Here is a 24,439-nt window from a genome sequence, read left to right as displayed (position 1 = left end):
GAACTAACCAGCCTTAGTCCAGTTTCTACTATGTCCGTGACAACATTTGGTAATTTATAAACTGCAACCTCTATTCTAGTAAAACTATTAATCATTAATCACATTGATATTTCCAGTCAAATTTATTTGTTGCTTGTTCTTACCAAACTAGTCAGTGTTTCCTCAAGTGATTCAATATATGAAATACCTTTCTACTCTCCCAACAGATCTTGTGTGTTACGTATGTGACGGGGAAGATGAGTGTTCTTTACCACTTGATGAGTTGAACACTGAAGTGTGTGATGAATTCTCTGTCTGTTCCTTCATCAATGTCACAGTAGACTTTGGTCCAGGTAAATCAATATTACTTTAAACTCCCCTCAAAATTTCCTTCCAAATTGGTTTTAGTTCTTCCAGAAATGTCTGGGCTTCAAGTAACGCATTTCAAAGCAGCAGTTTATTAGTTTATGATATACAAAATATTAAGAGATGAAAACTTTTTTGAGCACAGTCTGTGAAAGTAGATTTGATATTTTTTGATTTTGCCTTTCCCTTTTCTGCTTAGTTTTGGGAACAGCCATCGACTTCTTCCGTAGCTGTGCCCCAGCAGTTGAAGGTGTGGAAGGCTGCATTACAGCTGAAAGATACGTTGATGATTACATCGGAGCAGAGTTTTCTGATGTGAGGGATTTCATCATGGGTGAAGTAGGAACAGCTTGCTTCTGTGAGGACCAACTCTGTAATTCAGAACTAGGAGAACCTGAGGGTAAGTAACACAGTGGGTGTTTACTAAGTCCCACTATATTGTCTCATCTGAATAATATGTGGCTACCGATCACCCACTTGATGCAAGAATAATTCAAGAAAAATGTTATTTATAAGTTCTTTAAGTGAATGTTGTATTTTGTAAATCAAACAAACACGACTTTAATTTGAACTTTCTGAGTAAAATTTACTAAATCAAGGTGAATGTCTATCAAGATTAACAAAAAAACTGTGAAATGGTAGATATCTTTGTAAATTCAACCATTTTATTTGACAGGACACTTGACTGTAATTTTAAGAAAGTGTTTAAGTCAAAACTTAACTTTTGAAATTGAGGACTGTCACAACCCTATAGCTCACAGTAACTATGTATATAAATTTTAGAGAAAACTCCTCAGGAGCTAATCAATTATGTTTCTTGTTTTGGTTTTTCATGATCATGTTTTGTACTTTCTACTTGCAACAGAACTAACCAGCCTTAGTCCAGTTTCTCCTACTGCCGTGACAACATTTGGTAAATAATGAACTGCAACATTTATTCTAGTAAAAATATTGATCTTTAACTACATTGATATTTCCAGTCAAATTTATGGTATTAATTTCTACAATAATAGGTTATTTCTTATTGAAATTCAGAAACGAATGACTACATAATCTAGTAGTGGTGTTGTGGGTCATTTCCCATCTTCATCTTTGCCTGGACTATTAGTATTAAGTAAGTCATTTCTTTGCAAATGTTTCATAGAACGTAATTCTGAATACAAGATACCTTTTCACTCTCCCAACAGATCTTGTGTGTTACATATGTGACGGGGAAGATGAGTGTTCTTTACCACTTGATGAGTTGAACACTGAAGTGTGCGATGAATCCTCTGTCTGTCTCTTCATCAATGTCACAGTAGACTTTGGTCCAGGTAAATCAATATTACTCTAAACTCCCCTCAAACTATACTTCCATATTGGTTTTAGTTTTTCCAGAAATAAATGGGCTTCAAGTAATGCACTTTTACAGCATATTAGTTTATGATATAGAAAATATTTAGAGATGAAAATTCTTTTGAGCACAGTCTGTGATAATAGATTTGATATTTTTTGATATTGCCTTTCCTTTCTGCTTAGTTTTGGGAACAGCCATCGACTTCTTCCGTAGCTGTGTCCCAGCAGTTGAAGGTGTGGAAGGCTGCATTACAGCTGAAAGATACGTTGATGATTACATCGGAGCAGAATTTTCTGACGTGAGGGATTTCATCATGGGTGAAGTAGGAACAGCTTGCTTCTGTGATGACCAACTCTGTAATACAGAACTAGGAGAACCTGATGGTAATACATGAAATTTGGTTTAGAAGAGAGTTTGGGATAAAATATGATTCCTTCAAAAGTGTCCTCTGTATACATCATGGGTAAATAAGGCAGGGAAGTAGTAAAAGTAGATGCCAGATTGAAAAAGTTTCAATTTAATGTATTATATTGCATTATTTACGCCTAATACTCTTTTTCCTTATCTCTTCCTTTCTGAAGTTGAAGAATTAACAACATTTGGTGAAGCAGCTTCCACATTACCAGTCACAACATTTGGTAATTTTGCTTTTCAATTTTATCAAATGTATCTTTCATTTGTGGTTTTAAGAGGCCAGTTAAGAATTCTCTCTAATTTGGGACATTCTGTTTGATTTATGTATAATCTATTTTACTCTTTCTATTGAAATGTATAGTCTTGATACCTGTAGCTAATAAGAGATTTGCAATGCAATTATAAAGTAGTATGAATTATTTTATACTTAACTGTTTTAATCTCTTATGCTCTGTTTTTGATGAGTTTTGAGACTGATATAAAGTTTAGATAAAAGTAAAAATCATAATTTTAGGTAGGGTGTGTAACATTTTTTTAAATTTTTACTGTTTCTATTTTTTCTCAATATTTTATAAATAAATAATTGTGTTCATGTGGTGTGCAAGAAATAGCCTCCATATTCTTTTATTTTGTTTTTGTTGCCTTAGCAGTCTCAGTGTAGTCCAAGCACAAGTATAACAAAAATGTTTTTTATTTTCAAATTGGTCCTTCTGAGTGCTTTAAATATCATAGCAAGGTGTATAAAAATTGGGACGACCAATTTGGCAATAATGTTTTACTGATATTTGGGATCAATACCGGTGAGTTTTATTTTGGTTTAGTTGATGTAAAGTGACCATGGACGTGCAATTGCGTGTATCTTTTAACATGACTCTTCTTCTTGTTTCACTATATAGAGACAGAAAGTACAACAACAGAAGGGTTCCCTACAGGTATGTCGATTGTGACAACTATGTCCAAGTTTGTCATTATATCCAGCAATAGTATATTACTAAAGAAAACAGTGCTTGAGAACCAAATGTTTATGACGGGTGGGGTGGAGTGGGTGGGGAAGAGAACTGGATGTTATATGAATTGTATTATGTAGACTAGTAGTCTTAAGTTGTTTCTTTGCCTTGTATTAAAATACTTTACATTCTTATTGTCTTTCCCCCCTTTGATATTTTATGTATTTGCATAATTTGTACACTAGAATAACTACGATTAGGTCACACAAGAATTGAGAAGAACACTGGCACTTTTTCTAAAGTTTCTATAAGTGAATAATGTAAATTATGTCAAGTATGTTTTTGTAAATTAAACAAACACGAATTTAATTTGAACATTTAGAGTAAACTTTACTAAATCAAAGGGAATGTCTATCAAGATTAACAAAAAACTGTGATATGGTAATGAAGTTATCTTTGTAAATTTAACCATTTTATTTCACAGGACAATTGACTGTAATTTAAGAAAGTGATTAAGTTGCAACTTGACTTTTGAAATTGAGGACTGTCCCAACCCTTTAGCTCACAGTAACTATGGACATGAATTTTTAGAGAAAACTCCTGATGAGTTAATAAATTGTTTTTTCGTTTAGTTTTTTTCATGATCATTGTTTTTTACTTTCTTACTTCCAACAGAACTAACCAGCCTTAGTCCAGCTTCTCCTACTGCCGTGACATCATTTGGTAAATAATGAACTGCAATCTATATTCTAGTAAAAGTATAAATTTTAAACCACATTGATATTTCCAGTCAAATCTATAGTATCAATTTCTACAATAATAGGATCTTTCTTTTTGAAATTCAGAAACGAATAACTACATAATCTAGTAGTGGTGTTGTGGGTCATTTCCCATCTTCATCTTTGCCTGGACTTTTGGTATTAAGTAAGTCATTTCTTTGCAAATGTTTGATACAACATAATTCTGAATACAAGATACCTTTCCACTCTTCCAACAGATCTTGTGTGTTACGTATGTGAAGGGGAAGATGAGTGTTCTTTACCACTTGATGAGTTGAACACTGAAGTGTGTGATGAATTCTCTGTCTGTCTCTTCATCAATGTCACAGTAGACTTTGGTCCAGGTAAATCAATATTACTCTAAACTCCCCTCAAAGTTTTCTTCCAAATTGGTTTTTAGTTCTACCAGATATTAATAGGCATCAAGTAATGCACTTTCACAGCAGCAGTTTATTAGTTTATGATATAGAAAATATTTTGAGATATAACTTCATTTGAGCACAGTCTGTGATAATAGATTTGATATATTTTGATTTTGCCTTTCCCTTTTCTGCTAAGTTTTGGGAACAGCCATCGACTTCTTCCGTAGCTGTGCCCCAGCAGTTGAAGGTGTGGAAGGCTGCATTACAGCTGAAAGATACGTTGATGATTACATCGGAGCAGATTTCCCTGAAGTGAGGGATTTCATCATGGGTGAAGTAGGAACAGCTTGCTTCTGTGATGACCAACTCTGTAATACAGAACTAGGAGAACCAGAGGGTAAGTGATACAGCTGGTTTGACTAAGTCTTGCTATAATGTCTCAATTGTATCATATGTTGCTACCTTTCACCCACTTGATGCAAAGAAGAATTCAAGAAAAAATGTTATCTTTATCCATTTTAACTCTCATATTATATTTTGTTTCTCTCTGGTACATTGCCAACCCTTTGACATCTTGTAAGGGATAAACGATAATGACAAGACTTCCTTAAATCTTGTGTCAAATTGTTCAGCTTCTGAAATATTAGTATGTTTCATAACATGAATGATGCTGAACAAAAACCATTTAGTTATGGTTTGCAAAGAATATTTAGAACTATAGCAGTCATTTTCTTCATTGTCAGACAAGTCTTTCTGTTCAATAATGCAAATCAATGTATAATCAAAGAAATGTAGCATTTACACCTATTGTTAGAATTAATTCGCTATAAAACCACTTTAATATAGATCTACTTCTCCTACCCATGTTTGGCATCTTAAAATAACTGTTGTTATAATCTGTCATTTCTTTAAACCCTTGTTTGATGCTTTCCTTTGTATTATTTAGACGTATACTCTAAAGTTGTTTGTTTGCCTGGTATAAATATAATATACATTAATATTGTCTTTCCCTTTTTGATATTTTATGTATTTGCATAAAGTGTACACTAGAATAAACAACGATTTTGTCACACAACAATTGAGAAGAAAACTGGGGCTTTTTCTGAAAGTTCTTTAAGTGAATGTTGTATTTTGTAAATCAAACAAACACAAATTTAACTTGAACATTTAGAGTAAAGTTTACTAAATCAAAGTGAATGTCTATCAGAATTAACAAAATCTGTAATATGGTACTTTAGATAATTATTCTAATTTCAACCATTTTATTTGACAGGACACTTGAGTGTAATTTAAGAAAGTGAAAAAGTTGAAACTTAACTTTTGAAATTAAGGACTGTCACAACCCTATAGCTCACAGTAACTATGGACATATAAATCAGTAGAGAAAACTCCAGATGAGATAATCAAATGTTTTTGTTTTGTTTTTTCATTATTATTTTTTTTTACTTTCTATTTCCAACAGAGCTAACCAGCCTTAGTCCAGTTGTTCCTACTGCTGTGACAACATTTGGTAAATAATGAACTGCAACATATATTCTAGTAAAAATAATAATCTTAACCACATTGATATTTTAGGTCAAATTTATGGTATCAATTTCTACAATAATAGGTTATTTCTTATTGAAATTCAGAAACGAATTACTACATAATCTAGTAGTGGTGTTGTGGGTCATTTCCCATCTTCATCTTTGCCTGGACTGTTAGTATTAAGTAAGTCATTTCTTTGCAAATGTTTCATAAAAAGTAATTCTGAATACAAGATGCCTTTCCACTCTCCCAACAGATCTTGTGTGTTACGTATGTGACGGGGAAGATGAGTGTTCTTTACCACTTGATGAGTTGAACACTGAAGTGTGTGATGAATTCTCTGTCTGTTCCTTCATCAATGTCACAGTAGACTTTGGTCCAGGTAAATCAATATTACTGTAAACTATCCTCTTACTTTCAATCCAAATTGGTTTTTTGTTCTTCCAGATATTCATGGGCTTCAAGTAAAGCACTTTCAAAGTAGCAGTTTATTAGTACATCATATAGAAAATATTATGAGATAAAAATTCATGTGAGCACAGTCTGTAATAATAGATTTGATATTTTTTGATTTTGCATTTCCCTTTTCTTCTAAGTTTTGGGAACAGCCATCGACTTCTTCCGTAGCTGTGCCCCAGCAGTTGAAGGTGTGGAAGGCTGCATTACAGCTGAAAGATACGTTGATGATTTCATCGGAGCAGATTTCCCTGAAGTGAGGGATTTCATCATGGGTGAAGTAGGAACAGCTTGCTTCTGTGATGACCAACTCTGTAATACAGAACTAGGAGAACCTGAGGGTAATACATGAAGTTTGGTTTAGAAGAGAGTTTGGGATAAAATATGATTCCTTCAAAAGTGTCCTCTGTATACATCATGGGTAAATAAGGCAGGGAAGAAGTAAGAGTAGAAGCTAGAAAGAAGAAGCTTCAAAATGATTTTATATATTGTATTATTTAGGCCTAATACTCTTTTTCCTTATCTCTTCCTTTCTGAAGTTGAAGAATTCACAACATTTGGTCCAGCAGCTACCACATTACCAGTCACAACATTAGGTAATTTTCTCTTCAATTTTCATAAAATGTATCTTTCATTTGTGGATTTAAGAGGCCAGTTAAGAATTCTCTCTATATTTAATTTGGAAAATTCTACTTTGATTTATGAATAAGCTCTTTTACTCTTTCTATTTAAATATATAGTCTCAATACCTGTAGCTAGTAAGAGATGTGCAATGCAATTATAAAGTAGTATGAATTATTCTGTACTTAACTGTTTTATACTCTAATGCTCTGTTATTGATGATTTTTGAGACTGATATAAAGTTTAGATAAAAACAACTTTTCATAGTTTTAGGTAGGCTGTGTAACTCTTTTTTTCTTTATACTGTTTCTATTTTTTCTCAATGTTTACATTTTAATTAAAAAACGTTATATAGAAGTTATTTGTGACATATTTTATAAAATTACATCCAATTTTTAAGTACATTTTGTTGGATAAATAAATAATTGTGTTCATGTGGTGTGCAAGAAATAGCCTCCATTTTCTTTCTTTTTTTTTCTTTTTGTTGCCTTAGCAGTCTCAGTGTAGTCCAAGCACAAGTACAAATAAAATAGTTTTCTTATTTTCAAATTGGTCCTTCTGAGTGCTTAACATATCATAGCAAGGTTTATAAAAGTTGGGACAACCAATTTGGCAATAATGTTCTAATGATATTTGGGACCAATACCGGTGAGTTTTATTTTTGGTTTAATTGATGTAAAGTGACCATGGATGTGCAATTGCGTTTATCATTTACCATGACTCTTCGTCTTGTTTCACTTATATAGAGACAGAAAGTACAACAACAGAAAGGTTCTCTACAGGTATGCCGATTGTTACAACTATGTCCAAGTTTGTCATTATATCCCCCAATAGTATATTACTAAAGAAACCAGTGCTTGAGAACCAAATGTTTATGAGGGGAAGGGTGGGGTGGCGGTAAAGAATGTTGTATGAATTGTATTATTTAGAATAGAAGTCGTAAGTTGTTTGCTTGCCTTATATGAAAATAAGTGACATTCTTATTGTCTTTCCCATTTTGATATTTTATGTATTTGCATAAAGTGTACACTAGAATAAAATACGATTAGGTCCTACAAAAATTGAGGAGACAACGGGGACTTTTTCTAAAGGTTCTTTAAGTGAATGTTGTGTTTTGTAAATCAAACAAACACGAATTTAATTTGAACATTCAGAGTAAGGATTACTAAATCAAAGTGAATGTCTATCAAGATTAACAAAAGAAACTGTGATATGGTAATGAAGATATCTTTGTAAATTCAACCATTTTATTTGAATGGACACTTGACTGTGATTTAAGAAAGTGAATAAGTCGAAACTTAACTTTTGAAATTGAGGACTGTCACAACCCTATAGCTCACAGTAACTATGTATATAAATTTTTAAAGAAAACTCATGATGAGATAATCAAATTTTTGGTTTCATTATCATTTTGTTTTTACTTTCTATTTCCAACAGAGCAAACCAGCCTTGGTCCAGTTTCTCCTACTGTTGTGACAACGTTTGGTAAATAATGAACTGCAAGATATATTCTAGTAAAAATATCAATCTTTAACCACATTGATATTTTCAGTCAAATTTATAGTATCAATTTCTAATTTAATAGGTTATTTCTTTTTGAAGTTCAGAAACGAATTACTGCATAATCTAGTAGTGGTGTTGTGGATCATTTCCCATCTTCATCTTTGCCTGGACTGTTGATAAGTCATTTCTTTGCAAATGTTTGATACAACATAATTCTGAATACAAGATACCTTTCCACTCTTCCAACAGATCTTGTGTGTTACGTATGTGAAGGGGAAGATGAGTGTTCTTTACCACTTGATGAGTTGAACACTGAAGTGTGTGATGAATTCTCTGTCTGTTCCTTCATCAATGTCACAGTAGACTTTGGTCCAGGTAAATCAATATTATTCTAAACTCCCCTCAAAGTTTACTTCCAAATTGGTTTTAGTTCTTCCAGAAATTAAAAGGGTTCAAGTAATTAACTTTCACAGCAGCAGTTTATTAGTTTTTCATATAGAAAATATTAAGAGATAACAATTTATTTGAGCACAGTCTGTGATACTAGATTTGATATTTTTTGATTTTGCCTTTCCGTTTTCTGCTAAGTTTTGGGAACAGCCATCGACTTCTTCCGTAGCTGTGTTGCAGCAGTTGAAGGTGTGGAAGGCTGCATTACAGCTGAAAGATACGTTGATGATTTCATTGGAGCAGATTTCCCTGAAGTGAGGGATTTCATCATGGGTGAAGTAGGAACAGCTTGCTTCTGTGATGACCAACTCTGTAATACAGAACTAGGAGAACCGGAGGGTAAGTGATACAGCTGGTTTCCACTAAGTCTTGCTATAATGTCTCAATTGTATCATATGTTGCTACCTTTCACCCACTTGATGCAAAGAAGAATTCAAGAAAAAATGTTATTTTTTTCCATTTTAACTCTCATATTATATTTTGTTTCTCTCTGGTACATTGCCAACCCTTTGACATCTTGTTAGGGATAAACGTAAATGACAAGACTTCCTTAAATATTGTGTCAAACTGTTCTGCTTCTGAAATATTAGTATGTTTCATAACATCAATGATGCTGAACAAAAACCATTTAGTTATGGTTTGCAAAGAATATTTTAGAACTATAGCAGTCATTTTCTTCATGTCAGACAAGCCTTTCTGTTCAATAATGAAAATCAATGTATATTCAAAGAAATGTAGCAATAACACCTATTGTTAGAATTAATTTGCTATAAAATCACTTTAATATAGATCTACTTCTCCTTCCCAAGTTTGGCATCTTAAAATAACTATGGTTATAATCTGTCATTTCTTTAAACCCTTGTTTGATGCTTTCCTTTGTATTATTTAGATGTATAGTCAAAAGTTGTTTGTTTGCCTGATATGAGAATAATTTACGTTCTTATTGTCTTTCCCTCTTTGATATTTTATGTATTTGCATAAAGTGTACACTAGAATAAACTACAATTGGGCCACACAAGAATTGAGAAGAAAACTGGGTCTTTTTCTAAAAGTTCTTTAAGTGAATGTTGTATTTTGTAAATCAAACAAACACAAATTTTAATTTGAACTTTCAGAGTAAGTTTACTAAATCAAAGTGAATATTTACCAAGATTAACAAAAAACTGTGATATGGTTATGAAGTTATCTTTGTGAATTCAACCATTTTTTTAAAGGACACTTGACTGTAAATTTAAGAAAGTGTACTAGTCAAAACTTAACTTTTGGAATTGAGGATAGTCACAACCCTTTAGCTCACAGTAACTATGGACATACACTTTTAGAGAAAACTCCTGATGAGCTAATCAGTTGTTTTTGTTATTTCCATTATCATATTTTTTTTAACTTTCTACTTTCAACAGAAGTAACCAGCCTTAGTCCAGTTTCTCCTACTGCCGTGACAACATTTGGTAATTAATGACATGCAAGATATATTCTTGTAAAAATATTAATCTTAACCACATTGATTTTTCAGGTAAAATTTATGGTATCAATTTCTACAATAATAGGTTATTTCTTATTGAAAGTCAGAAACGAATGACTACATAATCTAGTAGTGGTGTTGTTGGTCATTTCCCATCTTCATCTTTGCCTGGACTGTTAGTATTTAAGTAAGTCATTCCTTTGCAAATGTTTCATACAACGTAATTCTGAATACAAGATACCTTTCCACTCTCCCAACAGATCTTGTGTGTTACGTATGTGACGGGGAAGATGAGTGTTCTTTACCACTTGATGAGTTGAACACTGAAGTGTGTGATGAACTCTCTGTCTGTTCCTTCATCAATGTCACAGTAGACTTTGGTCCAGGTAAATCAATATTTCTATTGACTATCCTCTTACTTTCAATCCAAATTGGTTTTTTGTTCTTCCAGATATTAATGGGCTTCAAGTAAGGCACTTTCAAAGTAGCAGTTTATTAGTTTTTCATATAGAAAATATTTAGAGATAAAAATTCATGTGAGCACAGTCTGTAATAATAGATTCAATATTTTTTGATTTTGCATTTCCCTTTTCTTCTTAGTTTTGGGAACAGCCATCGACTTCTTCCGTAGCTGTGCCCCAGCAGTTGAAGGTGTGGAAGGCTGCATTACAGCTGAAAGATATGTTGATGATTTCATCGGAGCAGATTTCCCTGAAGTGAGGAATTTCATTATCAGTGAAGTAGGAACAGCTTGCTTCTGTGATGACCAACTCTGTAATACAGAACTAGGAGAACCTGATGGTAATACATGAAATTTGGTTAAGAAGAGAGTTTGGGATAAAATATGATTCCTTCAAAAGTGTCCTCTGTATACATCATGGGTAAATAAGGCAGGGAAGAAGTAAAAGTAGAAGCCAGATAGATAAAGTTTCAATTTCATGTAATATATTGCATTATTTACGTCTAATACTCTTTAATCCTTATCTCTTCCTTTCTGAAGTTGAAGAATTAACAACATTTGGTGAAGCAGCTTCCACATTACCAGTCACAACATTAGGTTTGTTTGATTTTCAACTTTCATAAAAATGTACCTTTATTTGTGGAGTTAACAGGCCAGTTAAGAATTCTCTCTATAAGTAATTTGGGACATTCTGTTTTGATTTATGAATAATTTATTTTACTCTTCCTATTTAAATGTATAGTTTCAATACCTGTAACTAATAAGAGATGTGCAATGCAATATAAAGTAGCATGAATTATGCTATAATTAACTGTTTTAAACTCTAATGCTCTGTTTTTGACGACTTTTGAGACTGATATAAGGTTTAGATAAAAACAATTTTTCATAATTTTAGGTAGGCTGTGTTACATTTTATTTTGTTTCACATAATATTTAAATTTTAATTCAAAACATTATATAGAAGTAGTTATGTTACATATTTGATAAAATTACATCCAATTTTTCAGTACATTTTGTTGAATAAATAAATAATTGTGTTCATGTGGTTTGCAAGAAATAGCCTCCATTTTCTTTCTTTTTTTCTTTTTGTTGCCTTAGCAGTCTCAGTGTAGTCCAAGCACAAGTACAAAAAAAAAAGTTTTTGATTTTCAAATTGGTCCTTCTAAGTGCTTTACATATTTTAGCAAGGTGTATAAAAGTTGGGACGACCAATTTGGCAATAATGTTTTACTGATATTTGGGATCAATACCAGTGAGTTTTATTTTGGTTTAGTTGATGTAAAGTGACCATGGACGTGCAATTGCGTGTATCAGTTGCCATGACTCTTCTTCTTGTTTCACTATATAGAGACAGAAAGTACAACAACAGAAGGGTTCCCTACAGGTATGTCGATTGTGACAACTATGTCCAAGTTTGTCATTATATCCAGCAATAGTATATTACTAAAGAAAACAGTGCTTGAGAACCAAATGTTAATGATGGGTGGAGTGGAGTGGGGGGGGGGGGACTGGATGTTGTTTGAATTGTATTATTTAGCCTAGTAGTCTAAAGTTGTTTGTTTGCCTTATATGAAAATAATTTACATTCATATTGTCTTTCCCTCTTTGATATTTTATGTATTTGCATAAAGTGTACACTAGACTAGACAACGATTGGGTCATGCACACAAGAATTGAGAAGAAAACTGGGGCTTTTTCTAAAAGTTCTTTTAGTAAATGTTGTATTTTGTAAACCAAACAAACACAAATTTAGTTTGAACATCCAGAGTAAAATTTACTAAATCAAAGTGATGTCTATCAAGATTAATGAAGTTATCTTTGTAAATTCAACCATTTTTTTTGACAGGACACTTGACTGTAATTTAAGAAAGTTTATTAGTCGCAACTTGACGTTTGAAATTGAGGACTGTCCCAACCCTATAGCTCACAGTAAACTATGGGCATGAATTTTAAGAGAAAACTCCTGATGAGTTAATCAATTGTTTTTCTGTTTTTTTTTTTTTTCATGATCATATTTCTTTACTTTCTTACTTCCAACAGAACTTACCAGCCTTAGTCCAGTTTCTCCTACTGCCGTGACAACATTTGGTAAATAATGAACTGCAACATATATTCTAGTAAAAATGTTAATCTTAAACCACGCTGATATTTCTAGTTAAATCTTTAGTATCAATTTGTACTATTACAGGTTATTTTTTATTGAAATTCAGAAACGAATTACTACATAATCTAGTAGTGGTGTTGTTGGTCATTTCCCATCTTCATCTTTGCCTGGACTGTTAGTATTTAAGTAAGTGATTTCTTTGCAAATGTTTCATACAACGTAATTCTGAATACAAGATGCATTTCCACTCTCCCAACAGATCTTGTGTGTTACGTATGTGACGGGGAAGATGAGTGTTCTTTACCACTTGATGAGTTGAACACTGAAGTGTGTGATGAATTCTCTGTCTGTTCCTTCATCAATGTCACAGTAGACTTTGGTCCAGGTAAATCAATATAACTCTAAACTCCCCTCAAACTTTACTTCCAAATTGGTTTTAGTTCTTCCAGAAATATATTGGCTTCAAGTAAGGCACTTTCACAGCAGCAGTTTATTAGTTTATGATATAGAAAATATTTAGAGATATAACTTCAATTGAGCACAGTCTGTGATGATGATTTGATATTTTTTTATTTTGCCTTTCCCTTTTCTTCTAAGTTTTGGGAACAGCCATCGACTTCTTCCGTAGCTGTGTTGCAGCAGTTGAAGGTGTGGAAGGCTGCATTACAGCTGAAAGATATGTTGATGATTTCATCGGAGCAGATTTCCCTGAAGTGAGGAATTTCATTATCAGTGAAGTAGGAACAGCTTGCTTCTGTGATGACCAACTCTGTAATACAGAACTAGGAGAACCTGACGGTAATACATGAAGTTTGGTTAAGAAGAGAGTTTGGGATAAAATATGATTCCTTCAAAAGTGTCCTCTGTATACATCATTGGTAAATAAGGCAGGGAAGAAGTGAAAGTAGAAGCCAGATAGATAAAGTTTCAATTTAATGTATTATATTGTATTATTTACGCCTAATACTCTTTATCCTTATCTCTTCCTTTCTGAAGTTGAAGAATTCACAACATTTGGTCCAGCAGCTACCACATTACCAGTCACAACATTAGGTTTGTTTGATTTTTAACTTCCATAAAATGTACCTTTATTTGTGGAGTTAACAGGCCAGTTAATAATTCCCTTTATATGTAATTGGGGACATTCTGTTTTGATTTATGAATAATCTATTTTACTCTTCCTATTTAAATGTATAGTCTCAATACCTGTAACTAATAAGAGATGTGCAATGCAATATAAAGTAGCATGAATTATGCTATAATTAACTGTTTTAAACTCAAATGCTCTGTTTTTGACGACTTTTGAGACTGATATAAAGTTTAGATTAAAATAATTTTTCATAATTTTAGGTAGGCTGTGTTACATTTTTTTTTCTTTTATACTGTTTCTATTTTTTCTCAATGTTTACATTTTAATTCAAAACGTTATATAGAAGTCATTTGTGACATGTTTATAAAAATTACATCCGATATTTAAGTACATTTTTTAGGATAAATAAATAATTGTGTTCATGTGGTGTTCATGTGGTGTGCAACATATAGCCTCGATTTTCTTTTTTTTTGTTGCCTTAGCAGTCTCTGTGTAGTCCAAGCACAAGTATAAAAAAAAATCTGAGTGCTTTACATATCATAGCAAGGTGTATAAACTTTGGGAAGACCAATTTGGCAATATTGTTCTAATGATACTTGGGATCAATATCGGTGAGTTTTATTTTGGTTTAGTTGATGTAAAGTGACCATGGACGTGCAATTGCGTGTATCATTTGCCATGACTCTTCTTCTTGTTTCACTATATAGAGACAGAAAGTACAACAACAGAAAGGTTCTCTACAGGTATGTCGATTGTGACAACTATGTCCAAGTTTGTCATTATATCCAGCAATAGTATATTACTAAAGAAACCAGTGCTTGAGAACCAAATGTTTATGAGGGGTGGGGTGGAGCGGGTGGGGAAGAGAACTGGATGTTATATGAATTGTATTATTTAGACTAGTAGTCTAAAGTTGTTTGTTTGCCTGGTATGAAAATAATTTACATTCATATTGTCTTTCCCTCTTTGATATTTTTTGTATTTGCATAAAGTGTACACTAGACTAGACAACGATTGGGTCACACAAGAATTGAGAAGAAAACTGGGGCTTTTTCTAAAAGATCTTTTAGTAAATGTTGTATTTTGTAAACCAAACAACACAAATTTAGTTTGTACATTCAGAGTAAAATTTACTAAATCAAAGTGAATGTCTATCAAGATTAACAAAAGACTGTGATATGGTAATGAAGTTATCTCTGTAAATTCAACCATTTTATTGGACAGGACACTTGACTGTAATTTAAGAAATTTTATTAGTTGCAACTTGACGTTTGAAATTAGGGACTGTCACAACCCTATAGCTCACAGTAAACTATGGGCATGAATTTTTAGAGAAAACTCCTGATGAGTTATCCAATTGTTTTCCTCGTTTTGCTTTTCATGATCATTTTTCTTTACTTTCTTGCTTCCAACAGAACTAACCAGCCTTAGTCCAGTTTCTCCTACTGCCATGACAACATTTGGTAAATAATGAACTGCAACATATATTCTAGTAAAATTATTAATCTAAAACCACGCTGATATTTCTAGTCAAATCTGTAGTATCAATTTGTACTATAACAGGTTATTTCTTATTGAAATTCAGAAACGAATTACTACATAATCTAGTAGTGGTGTTGTTGGTCATTTCCCATCTTCATCTTTGCCTGGACTGTTAGTATTTAAGTAAGTCATTTCTTTGCAAATGTTTCATACAACGTAATTCTGAATACAAGATGCATTTCCACTCTCCCAACAGATCTTGTGTGTTACGTATGTGACGGGGAAGATGAGTGTTCTTTACCACTTGATGAGTTGAACACTGAAGTGTGTGATGAATTCTCTGTCTGTTCCTTCATCAATGTCACAGTAGACTTTGGTCCAGGTAAATCAATATAACTCTAAACTCCCCTCAAACTTTACTTCCAAATTGGTTTTAGTTCTTCCAGAAATAAATTGGCTTCAAGTAAGGCACTTTCACAGCAGCAGTTTATTAGTTTATGATATAGAAAATATTTAGAGATATAACTTCATTTGAGCACAGTCTGTGATAATAGATTTGATATTTTTTTATTTTGCCTTTCCCTTTTCTTCTAAGTTTTGGGAACAGCCATCGACTTCTTCCGTAGCTGTGCCCCAGCAGTTGAAGGTGTGGAAGGCTGCATTACAGCTGAAAGATATGTTGATGATTTCATCGGAGCAGATTTCCCTGAAGTGAGGGATTTCATTATCAGTGAAGTAGGAACAGCTTGCTTCTGTGATGACCAACTCTGTAATACAGAACTAGAAGAACCTGACGGTAATACATGAAGTTTGCTTAAGAAGAGAGTTGGGGATAAAATATGATTCCTTCAAAAGTGTCCTCTGTATACATCATGGGTAAATAAGGCAGGGAAGAAGTAAAAAGTAGAAGCCAGATAGATAAAGTTTCAATTTCATGTAATATATTGTATTATTTACGTCTAATACTCTTTAATCCTTATCTCTTCCTTTCTGAAGTTGAAGAATTCACAACATTTGGTCCAGCAGCTACCACATTACCAGTCACAACATTAGGTTTGTTTGATTTTTAACTTTCATAAAATGTACCTTTATTTGTGGAGTTAACAGGCCAGTTAATAATTCCCTTTATATGTAATTGGGGACATTCTGTTTTGATTTATGAATAATCTATTTTACTCTTCCTATTTAAATGTATAGTCTCAATACCTGTAACTAATAAGAGATGTGCAATGCAATATAAAGTAGCATGAATTATGCTATAATTAACTGTTTTGAACTCAAATGCTCTGTTTTTGATGACTTTTGAGACTGATATAAGGTTTAGATAAAAACAATTTTTCATAATTTTAGGTAGGCTGTGTTACATTTTATTTTGTTTCACATAATATTTAAATTTTAATTGAAAACGTTATATAGAAGTAGTTATGTTACATATTTGATAAAATTTCATCCAATTTTTAAGTACATTTTGTTGGATAAATAAATAATTGTGTTCATGTGGTGTGCAAGAAATAGCCTCCATTTTCTTTCTTTTTTTTCTTTTTTTTGCCTTAGCAGTCTCAGTGTAGTCCAAGCACAAGTACAAATAAAAATGTTTTTTCTTATTTTCAAATTCGTCCTTCTGAGTGCTTTACATATCATAGCAAGGTTTATAAAAGTTGGGACAACCAATTTTGCAATAATTTTCTACTGATATTTGGGACCAATACCGGTGAGTTTTAGTTTTGGTTTAGTTGATGTAAAGTGACCATGGACGTGCAATTGAGTGTATCTTTTGCCATGACTCTTCTTCTTGTTTCACTATATAGAGACAGAAAGTACAACAACAGAAGGGTTCCCTACAGGTATGTCGATTGTGACAACTATGTCCAAGTTTGTCATTATATCCAGCAATAGTATATTACTAAAGAAACCAGTCCTTGAGAACCAAATGTTTATGAGGGGTTGGTGGGGTGGGCTGGAGTGGGTGGGGGAAGAGAACAGGGTGTTCTATGATGTTCTTCTTTTTTTCTATATTAACAGGGTTGACCAAGAAGATATCCACACTATTGTTTCCATAATTACTATAGTTACAGGGTTGATGGAGAGGATATCCACACTATTGTTTCCATAATTACTATAGTTACAGGGTTGATGGAGAGGATATCCACAATATTGTTTCCATAATTACTATAGTTACAGGGTTGATGGAGAGGATATCCACATTATTGTTTCCATAATTACTATAGTTACAGGGTTGATGGAGAGGATATCCACATTATTGTTTCCATAATTACTATAGTTACAGGGTTGATGGAGAGGATATCCACACTATTGTTTCCATAATTACTATAGTTACAGGGTTGATGGAGAGGATATCCACACTATTGTTTCCATAATTACTATAGTTACAGGGTTGATGGAGAGGATATCCACATTGTTTCCATAATTACTATAGTTACAGGGTTGATGGAGAGGATATCCACATTATTGTTTCCATAATTACTATAGTTACAGGGTTGATGGAGAGGATATCCACACTATTGTTTCCATAATTACTATAGTTACAGGGTTGATGGAGAGGATATCCACACTATTGTTTCCATAATTACTATAGTTACAGGGTTGAAGGAGAGGATATCCACACTACTGTTTTCATATTTACTATATTTTACAGCACTATGTATTACAACATATCATCTTTAATATTTCTCTGATCCAACTAATTATTGCTGAATGAAATTGCTTTTTTTCTAGCTGTGGAGTGTCTCTATTGTACCAGTTTGGAGTCTTGTTCCAATCCTGTAGAAACCATTATCTGTGAACTAGGAGAACAGTGCGCTACTACCAATGTGTCACTGGTCCTGAATGGAGGTACGTAAGAATGGTCAGTTTAGTTGACATCTTCCATCACTACCAATTAGAACTATGACTTCTAGTTTTAGGCAAAAGAGCATGAAAAGTACATTTGACATCATAAAATCATTGCAAATTAAGTATTTTTGCATTCCAGCTCAGGCAAATAATTTTAAAGTACTTTTGATTCTTCAACTACACCACTTAATGTGTATTACCCAATACACCAACATAGATGCTCACATTCAGTGTCTGTTGTGTGGTAATTGATTACAATCAATCAATTGAAAAGACCTTTTCTGGTCCCATTACTTTTTGGCACGGTAACATTCACAAGTTGGATCTTTATTAAGTCTCACAGAAATTTGCATGCTATAAAGTCCTTGTGTAGTACTGTCTGTATCTTCCCCACACATCCATAGCTAAAGTTTTTCTCTTTTTTAATTTTTCAAAATGACAGACAGTGCTTTCCCAGAGAGCTCCATGCTAACATCAAGGGGTTGCCTTCCAGCAGAATGGCGCCCCTTCGATAGAGATTGTCTGACCAGCGGGGAACTGATCCAGTTCCTTGCGGCGGAAAATCCTACTCTGCGGGATGTATCTGGAAGTATAGGTGCATCTTGCTTCTGTGACGGTGACCGGTGTAACGAGTTAACCATCGAGATTGTCGACCTTGGTAAGCATAAAAAGAGAGTCTTATTTACGTCCAAGTCGATTTCGGTCTCATGGTGTCGCTGATGTTGAAAGACATTTGTGGGCCATGATTTCAAATATCTCAAAATAGTTTACTTGTATGAAATCTCTCTCCTTTTCCACTGAGGAAATTTCGAATTCATATCATCAACTACAATAAAGAGCAAATTCGTTTCTAATTATATATGTATTTCTAATTAATTATGTATTTCTAATTAAGGCAGTATATATGCAAAGTATTCAAGATTTAATCCCTCATTATAAGTCTGTCAAATCATAATGTATGGTTTCCTGAGCATTTCTTTTTATTTAATCTGTTTCAATGTTTCTTTTGCAGTTCCACCCACCACTATGCCACCAGTTATAACCACACCTACACCATCTCTTCCCCCACCCCCAGGTAACGTCTTCCCCTGCCCCATCAGGATTTCATGCAGTCAACGTAGGGAAGAGTACACTTTCAGTTAAAAGGATGAAATTCTATATTTGATGAGCTAATCTTCAGGGCTTTAAGTCTAAACAGATGAGTAGTATTGTATGTTTCAGGGAGCGGGGGTGGGGATTGCTGGGTGAAAGGGGGTGGAGAAGGCTAGGTGAAAGGGGTGGGGAGGCTGGGTGAAAAGGGGGACAAATTTAACATCTAAATACGTTGAACTCATTTGGAATGAACTTTGCTTTAGCTCACAAGTACATATATGAAGATGGACCAGTTTGTTTGTGTACAGAATATAGCATTTTTCATTGTCAGGTACCCCGGATACATCGTATAATATACACTCTAGTGTCTTGTAGATTTCCTTTAAGAATTTATTATTATAGTTTTGGGGGGTTTGGAGGGTTCAGAATTCGGTGACAGTAAACTTTAAGAGTATGTGTTTTTTAAACTTTACAGATTACAGATATATATAATAATAATAATAATAAGTAATATTTATGTAGTGCATAATCAGCAAAGCTGCTCAAGGCGCTTTACAAATGTAACACCTAAAAACAAATATATAAATATATCGTACTGTGCCATACATGTGTGTAACTAACATTAAAGGATATTCTCCTTTCATTGCTTCACCAGCGGCTTGTGTCAGCATTCCATCTCCCTGTAGCAGTCTCCTACCCTACTCCTATGCCACAGCTGGGTTTGATTTTCCAAATAATTTCCTGTTTTCTGTGGATATGATAAGATCTGTTGTTCCAGCATCCCAGACCTGTTCTGTACAAGCTCTCCCTGCTGCCTGTTCAGTGTTGTATCCGCCATGTCCAACACTCAACATTCAGACTGGGCCCTGTCTAGACAGCTGCACTGGGCTCAGCACCACCTGTCCAATCGTTGCATACTTGATATCTTTGGATTGTTCCATCTTTGGTAACAATGTCCTTGAGACTGGTATTGAGGGCGTCTGTGACCCAGGTGAGTAACAGCTGTTGGACCTAGTCAGGAGTTGCTCTGGTGCTCGACCAGTGATGATTATGCTATCCTCGCTATGGCTGCATTTCTGGGCATAACAAAGTCCAAGGCTTTAAAACGCATATAATAATAATAATAATCAGCAGTTATTTTTTTTTTTTTACGACACTTAAGCGACCACAAATGTGGGAGAAACCCGCAAGGGCTTATGGATTACATATGATAGGGCATATGATAGAACCACTTACACAGCAATGACAGTGACCTAACTTCCATCCTATGATGTTAAATATTGAAATTATGTTTGTTATTCTTACAGGTACACACTGCATTTTGTTGTACCTTTGTAGTTACCCTAGGAATATGTACAGTGCATATGTTTTTCTGTCCTAATTGAATTTAAGATGTTTTTGCTATGAGTATGATGTCGCTTATTATAGGTCAGCATTGTTGCTGTGCAAATCCAACCCATCGGGGAAGATGTTGACATAACGGTGTAGATTCATACAACCAACAAAAATTATCATTCTCTCTCTTTTACCTTATATTCCCTGTTTGATGTATTTTTACACTTTTTACAGTAAGTGATGAAAGGAAATCAAATTTTGAAACAGTATTAAGAAAAATTGTTTGGATAGAACAACATTTAAACCAGTGACCACAATAGTAAGAATTGTGAAATACATGAAACAACTAAGACTTTAACCAACCAATCTCAACTTGATAAAAATTCCTCTCTGTTATATTCAGCTGGGTTTGCAAACATTTTTTTCCCCCTTTTTCCAAGTATATTTCAATATCTTTAGATCTTGTTTCTTCATAGTTGTAGTTTAGTATGAGGAGATTGTTAGGTCCCATATATAATTAAAGCAGTTCCTAATCAAAGACATCACTTTTAAATGTGGCTTTTGGAATAGTGATTCCTTTGTGGTGCTTTATAGATTTAAGCATAGAATTTTTGTCTTCAGATTTCAGTATTAATAAAGCATGTTTTTTTTTATCTTTTCTCCATTTCACAGGTGATGAAATAACAGCGCCACCTCTAGTAGCAGGTAAGAAAAATTATTTTAAAAATTTAAAAACTGATTTTGCAATATAAAACTTGGCTGTGATATGTCTGACATAAGGAGTATGCATCATATAGTTTTATTTTAATTAGTGCTAATTATGACAAATTATGGATAATACTTATGAGCTTTATTATTTGCCATCATGTGACTTTATAATATCAAACATGGTGACCACCCAAGGACCAAGTTCAGTTCTAGTGCAACTTTCCAAACCAAAAGCTAGACTTGAGAGTTTTCTTCTTTGTTTTTCAATGTTTTATACCTCATGAATAGGACAAAGTAGAGAGTTAAACCCGTTTCGTTTCTCTTTGTACCCCATCTTTTATATTTGATATTTGTCAACTTTAATAGGTACAAAATGTTGTTTTTGAAGCATTTATATCACTGTCTGAGCTATAAAAGATAGATACCCTCACACACATAACGGATTTGTTTTCAGATATGGAGGATCCATTAGTGTCATGCGGCCCTGATATCGAATTGGTCGTTCCCTTTGGCAGTGCTGGTGATAACGTTTTCTTCCCACCTTGCACCGCAATTGACAATTCTGGGACGGCGGTATTCCTGAGCAGTACAGATGATTCAGGAGATTTCTTCCCGACTGGTCGAAATATTGTTACCTTTCTCTTCATTGACCCAAGCGGAAATATTGGAGTAGGCTCATTTTTTATCATCCTGACCGAAGAAGGTTAGTTCAATGCAAAAATAAGGGGTTAATCAACGGTCTAGCGTGCGTTACTCACAGGATTAATGCACGATCGGGGGATAATGCAAGCCATGCACGAGGGCGGAGCCCGAGTGCATCCAGCGATAGCATTAACACCCGGAGTGCATTAATCATGTGAGTAACGCACGCTAGACCATTGATTAACCCCGTTCATTCATACACTACCATTTGTGTGTGGGGGGAAAATCATAAAACAAAACATTTTTGGTTACATATAACCAAAGATTTATTAAAGTGATGCCCCGTAATTTTACCGTGCGTTACTTACAGGATTAACCACGGTCAGCTGACCTGAATGGACCAATAGGATTTAGGAATCTTTACTAAGTATGAATGAATATGTAATGAATGGTGATATGATATGCAGCATCCTAAAATCACTGACATTTCACACTTATTCCTTGTTACTTTCCCACAACACAATCTTCCTCACTCCCCTCATGATCGCCTCCCCCACATCCCCCCAAAAAGATATGAATAACTCAGGTATGTGTTCTTCCCTCCAAATAAGTCACACTATACCCCAACTCTCTCTTTACCACCCTCTCAAACACCATGCTTGCATGCATGTGTTAATTTGCTTTCAAAGATGTTTTTATCTCATGCACTAAATCAATAAATCTATTAAACATTACAGAATTGAAGTGTGTTTTCCGTGTCAGATTCCATACTACAGCAACAGGTTCCATGAATCCCGTCCATAGCCGAGCCAAAGAAAACCCCTCCAATCACACAGCACAAATGACCCTAGAATGTTACTACATGTGACAAATCTCAATCAAAACACCATCTGTGGTTTGCTTTTGTAGACCACATTGGATTCAGCTGTGCACTGATAAAATAGAAGAACAGTATGTTAACAAGTGCGAGCATGGGATTCAATCTGCTTTTCGTAGTAGATAGTATTCCACTTTATTTCAGATAACAAACTGTAATATTGCTTACACTGTTTGAAACAGATCTGAATACTTGACCATGTGGACAGATACCATGCAGACAAATACCATGCCAAGAGATACCATGTCAACAGATACCATGGTAATAGATACCATGCCAACAGACACCTCAAACATTAAAAGATGATGTTCTGTAAATATGTTTCTGCTATATCCTGATCCGTACATAGAATGTGTATTTTGTTGTGGCATTGATGTTTACCTCAACAACAAATCCTGTTGAAATCAGCATTTTTGGGGAGGTTTCATGCCATCGCACAACTAGTCCACATTTGATATAGTCATAGTTGCAAAATGTTCATTTGATATATATTTACCATTATTAATGTTGTAATATTACCTGTCTTTGTCTCTTGCAGCTGACATGGAAGCACCAGTTGTCTCATGTGGCGATGACATCACCGTCGAGGCGCCTAGAGGTAGCACAGGGATATCAGTGACTTTCCCACCTTGCACAGGTGTAGACAATTCAGGCACTACCTTCTTATTGTCACAGAGCCACCAGTCTGGTCAACTCTTCCAATTTGGCACAACCACAGTCACATTCCTCTTTTCTGATCCATCTGGACTGGTTGGGCAAGGTTCCTTCAATATCACCGTCAATGAAGGTGAAGACCGTGAAGCTACTCTGTTCCATCACCTTAAAGTGATATATATTGACTTGATGAGACCTTAATAGGGGTGGTGTTATTAACAATATTTCAATAAGACCTTAATACAGGTGGTGTTAGCAATGTGATTCCAAATGAGTAAAGCTTCAAAGGTGCAGATAGAATATGTAACCTTTGCTTCGATATACTTATCTCTAAAACACATCTTAGGGGTTGTTGTTTTATGACATAAAGAATTAGTAATGAATCATCGTCATTGTATTTTGATAGCCATTATTTCGGCAGCTTTTTGTAACCAGTGTATGTATACCTTGTAACATTTCAAGGGGTTGAATATAGAAACTGGAGGACTGGCTTTCTTTATTCAAAAGTACAATAGTGGGTAACAGCCAGAGTAGTTACTTTGCCATGTTATTGCTGATAAAGCTTAAGAGTGGTTAATTTTTTTTTTTTAAATTCTTTTCAGCTCCGGTTGGTCCATGTGATGCTTCACCATGCATCAATGGTGGGATCTGCGTTCCGGATACCAATACAGGTTTTAGATGTTTCTGTACTGGTGGATTTACAGGACCTCTCTGTGAAAGTGGTAATGACTCGTTCTTTTAATATCTTCATAAACATCTCTCCTCTATAGCCAACATCAACATCATCATCAACAACATCATCATAATCATCGACATAATCACCATTACAGTTACCATCAACATCATTATCATAATCATCAACGTAATCATCATGGTCAACATAATTATCATAATCAACAACATCATCATCATCATCAACATCATCATAATTATCTTAATC

The 24,439-nt window shown here is 34.1% G+C and overlaps 1 protein-coding gene across 30 annotated transcripts in view; it reads left to right on the top strand.

Annotated features, from left to right (window-relative positions):
• LOC139975283 (uncharacterized) overlaps nucleotides 1-24,439 on the top strand; it is a 103,285-nt gene that overhangs the window by 58,418 nt on the left and 20,428 nt on the right. For 8 of the 30 annotated variants that reach the window (XM_071983101.1, XM_071983129.1, XM_071983138.1 and 5 more), the window contains 42 exons: nucleotides 2-49; nucleotides 207-332; nucleotides 545-745; nucleotides 1,211-1,258; nucleotides 1,533-1,658; nucleotides 1,864-2,064; nucleotides 2,263-2,319; nucleotides 2,992-3,027; nucleotides 3,718-3,765; nucleotides 4,040-4,165; nucleotides 4,380-4,580; nucleotides 5,646-5,693; nucleotides 5,967-6,092; nucleotides 6,307-6,507; nucleotides 6,706-6,762; nucleotides 7,534-7,569; nucleotides 8,225-8,272; nucleotides 8,540-8,665; nucleotides 8,879-9,079; nucleotides 10,141-10,188; nucleotides 10,463-10,588; nucleotides 10,803-11,003; nucleotides 11,203-11,259; nucleotides 12,011-12,046; nucleotides 12,703-12,750; nucleotides 13,026-13,151; nucleotides 13,364-13,564; nucleotides 13,763-13,819; nucleotides 14,564-14,599; nucleotides 15,272-15,319; nucleotides 15,595-15,720; nucleotides 15,934-16,134; nucleotides 16,335-16,391; nucleotides 17,147-17,182; nucleotides 18,075-18,191; nucleotides 18,634-18,849; nucleotides 19,204-19,266; nucleotides 19,939-20,274; nucleotides 21,291-21,323; nucleotides 21,781-22,029; nucleotides 23,384-23,632; nucleotides 24,102-24,221. In XM_071983101.1, the coding sequence (XP_071839202.1) occupies nucleotides 2-49; nucleotides 207-332; nucleotides 545-745; nucleotides 1,211-1,258; nucleotides 1,533-1,658; nucleotides 1,864-2,064; nucleotides 2,263-2,319; nucleotides 2,992-3,027; nucleotides 3,718-3,765; nucleotides 4,040-4,165; nucleotides 4,380-4,580; nucleotides 5,646-5,693; nucleotides 5,967-6,092; nucleotides 6,307-6,507; nucleotides 6,706-6,762; nucleotides 7,534-7,569; nucleotides 8,225-8,272; nucleotides 8,540-8,665; nucleotides 8,879-9,079; nucleotides 10,141-10,188; nucleotides 10,463-10,588; nucleotides 10,803-11,003; nucleotides 11,203-11,259; nucleotides 12,011-12,046; nucleotides 12,703-12,750; nucleotides 13,026-13,151; nucleotides 13,364-13,564; nucleotides 13,763-13,819; nucleotides 14,564-14,599; nucleotides 15,272-15,319; nucleotides 15,595-15,720; nucleotides 15,934-16,134; nucleotides 16,335-16,391; nucleotides 17,147-17,182; nucleotides 18,075-18,191; nucleotides 18,634-18,849; nucleotides 19,204-19,266; nucleotides 19,939-20,274; nucleotides 21,291-21,323; nucleotides 21,781-22,029; nucleotides 23,384-23,632; nucleotides 24,102-24,221 (4,848 nt within the window). The remainder of the gene's footprint in view (nucleotide 1; nucleotides 50-206; nucleotides 333-544; nucleotides 746-1,210; nucleotides 1,259-1,532; nucleotides 1,659-1,863; nucleotides 2,065-2,262; nucleotides 2,320-2,991; nucleotides 3,028-3,717; nucleotides 3,766-4,039; nucleotides 4,166-4,379; nucleotides 4,581-5,645; nucleotides 5,694-5,966; nucleotides 6,093-6,306; nucleotides 6,508-6,705; nucleotides 6,763-7,533; nucleotides 7,570-8,224; nucleotides 8,273-8,539; nucleotides 8,666-8,878; nucleotides 9,080-10,140; nucleotides 10,189-10,462; nucleotides 10,589-10,802; nucleotides 11,004-11,202; nucleotides 11,260-12,010; nucleotides 12,047-12,702; nucleotides 12,751-13,025; nucleotides 13,152-13,363; nucleotides 13,565-13,762; nucleotides 13,820-14,563; nucleotides 14,600-15,271; nucleotides 15,320-15,594; nucleotides 15,721-15,933; nucleotides 16,135-16,334; nucleotides 16,392-17,146; nucleotides 17,183-18,074; nucleotides 18,192-18,633; nucleotides 18,850-19,203; nucleotides 19,267-19,938; nucleotides 20,275-21,290; nucleotides 21,324-21,780; nucleotides 22,030-23,383; nucleotides 23,633-24,101; nucleotides 24,222-24,439) is intronic. The other 22 variants (XM_071983082.1, XM_071983201.1, XM_071983120.1 and 19 more) reach the window with 22 other exon arrangements.

The sequence above is a fragment of the Apostichopus japonicus genome, chromosome 2, assembly GCF_037975245.1.
Source record: "Apostichopus japonicus isolate 1M-3 chromosome 2, ASM3797524v1, whole genome shotgun sequence".
NCBI lineage: Eukaryota > Metazoa > Echinodermata > Holothuroidea > Aspidochirotida > Stichopodidae > Apostichopus > Apostichopus japonicus.
Note: the sequence above shows the minus strand (reverse complement) of the source record. Positions and strands in the feature narration are given on the sequence as shown.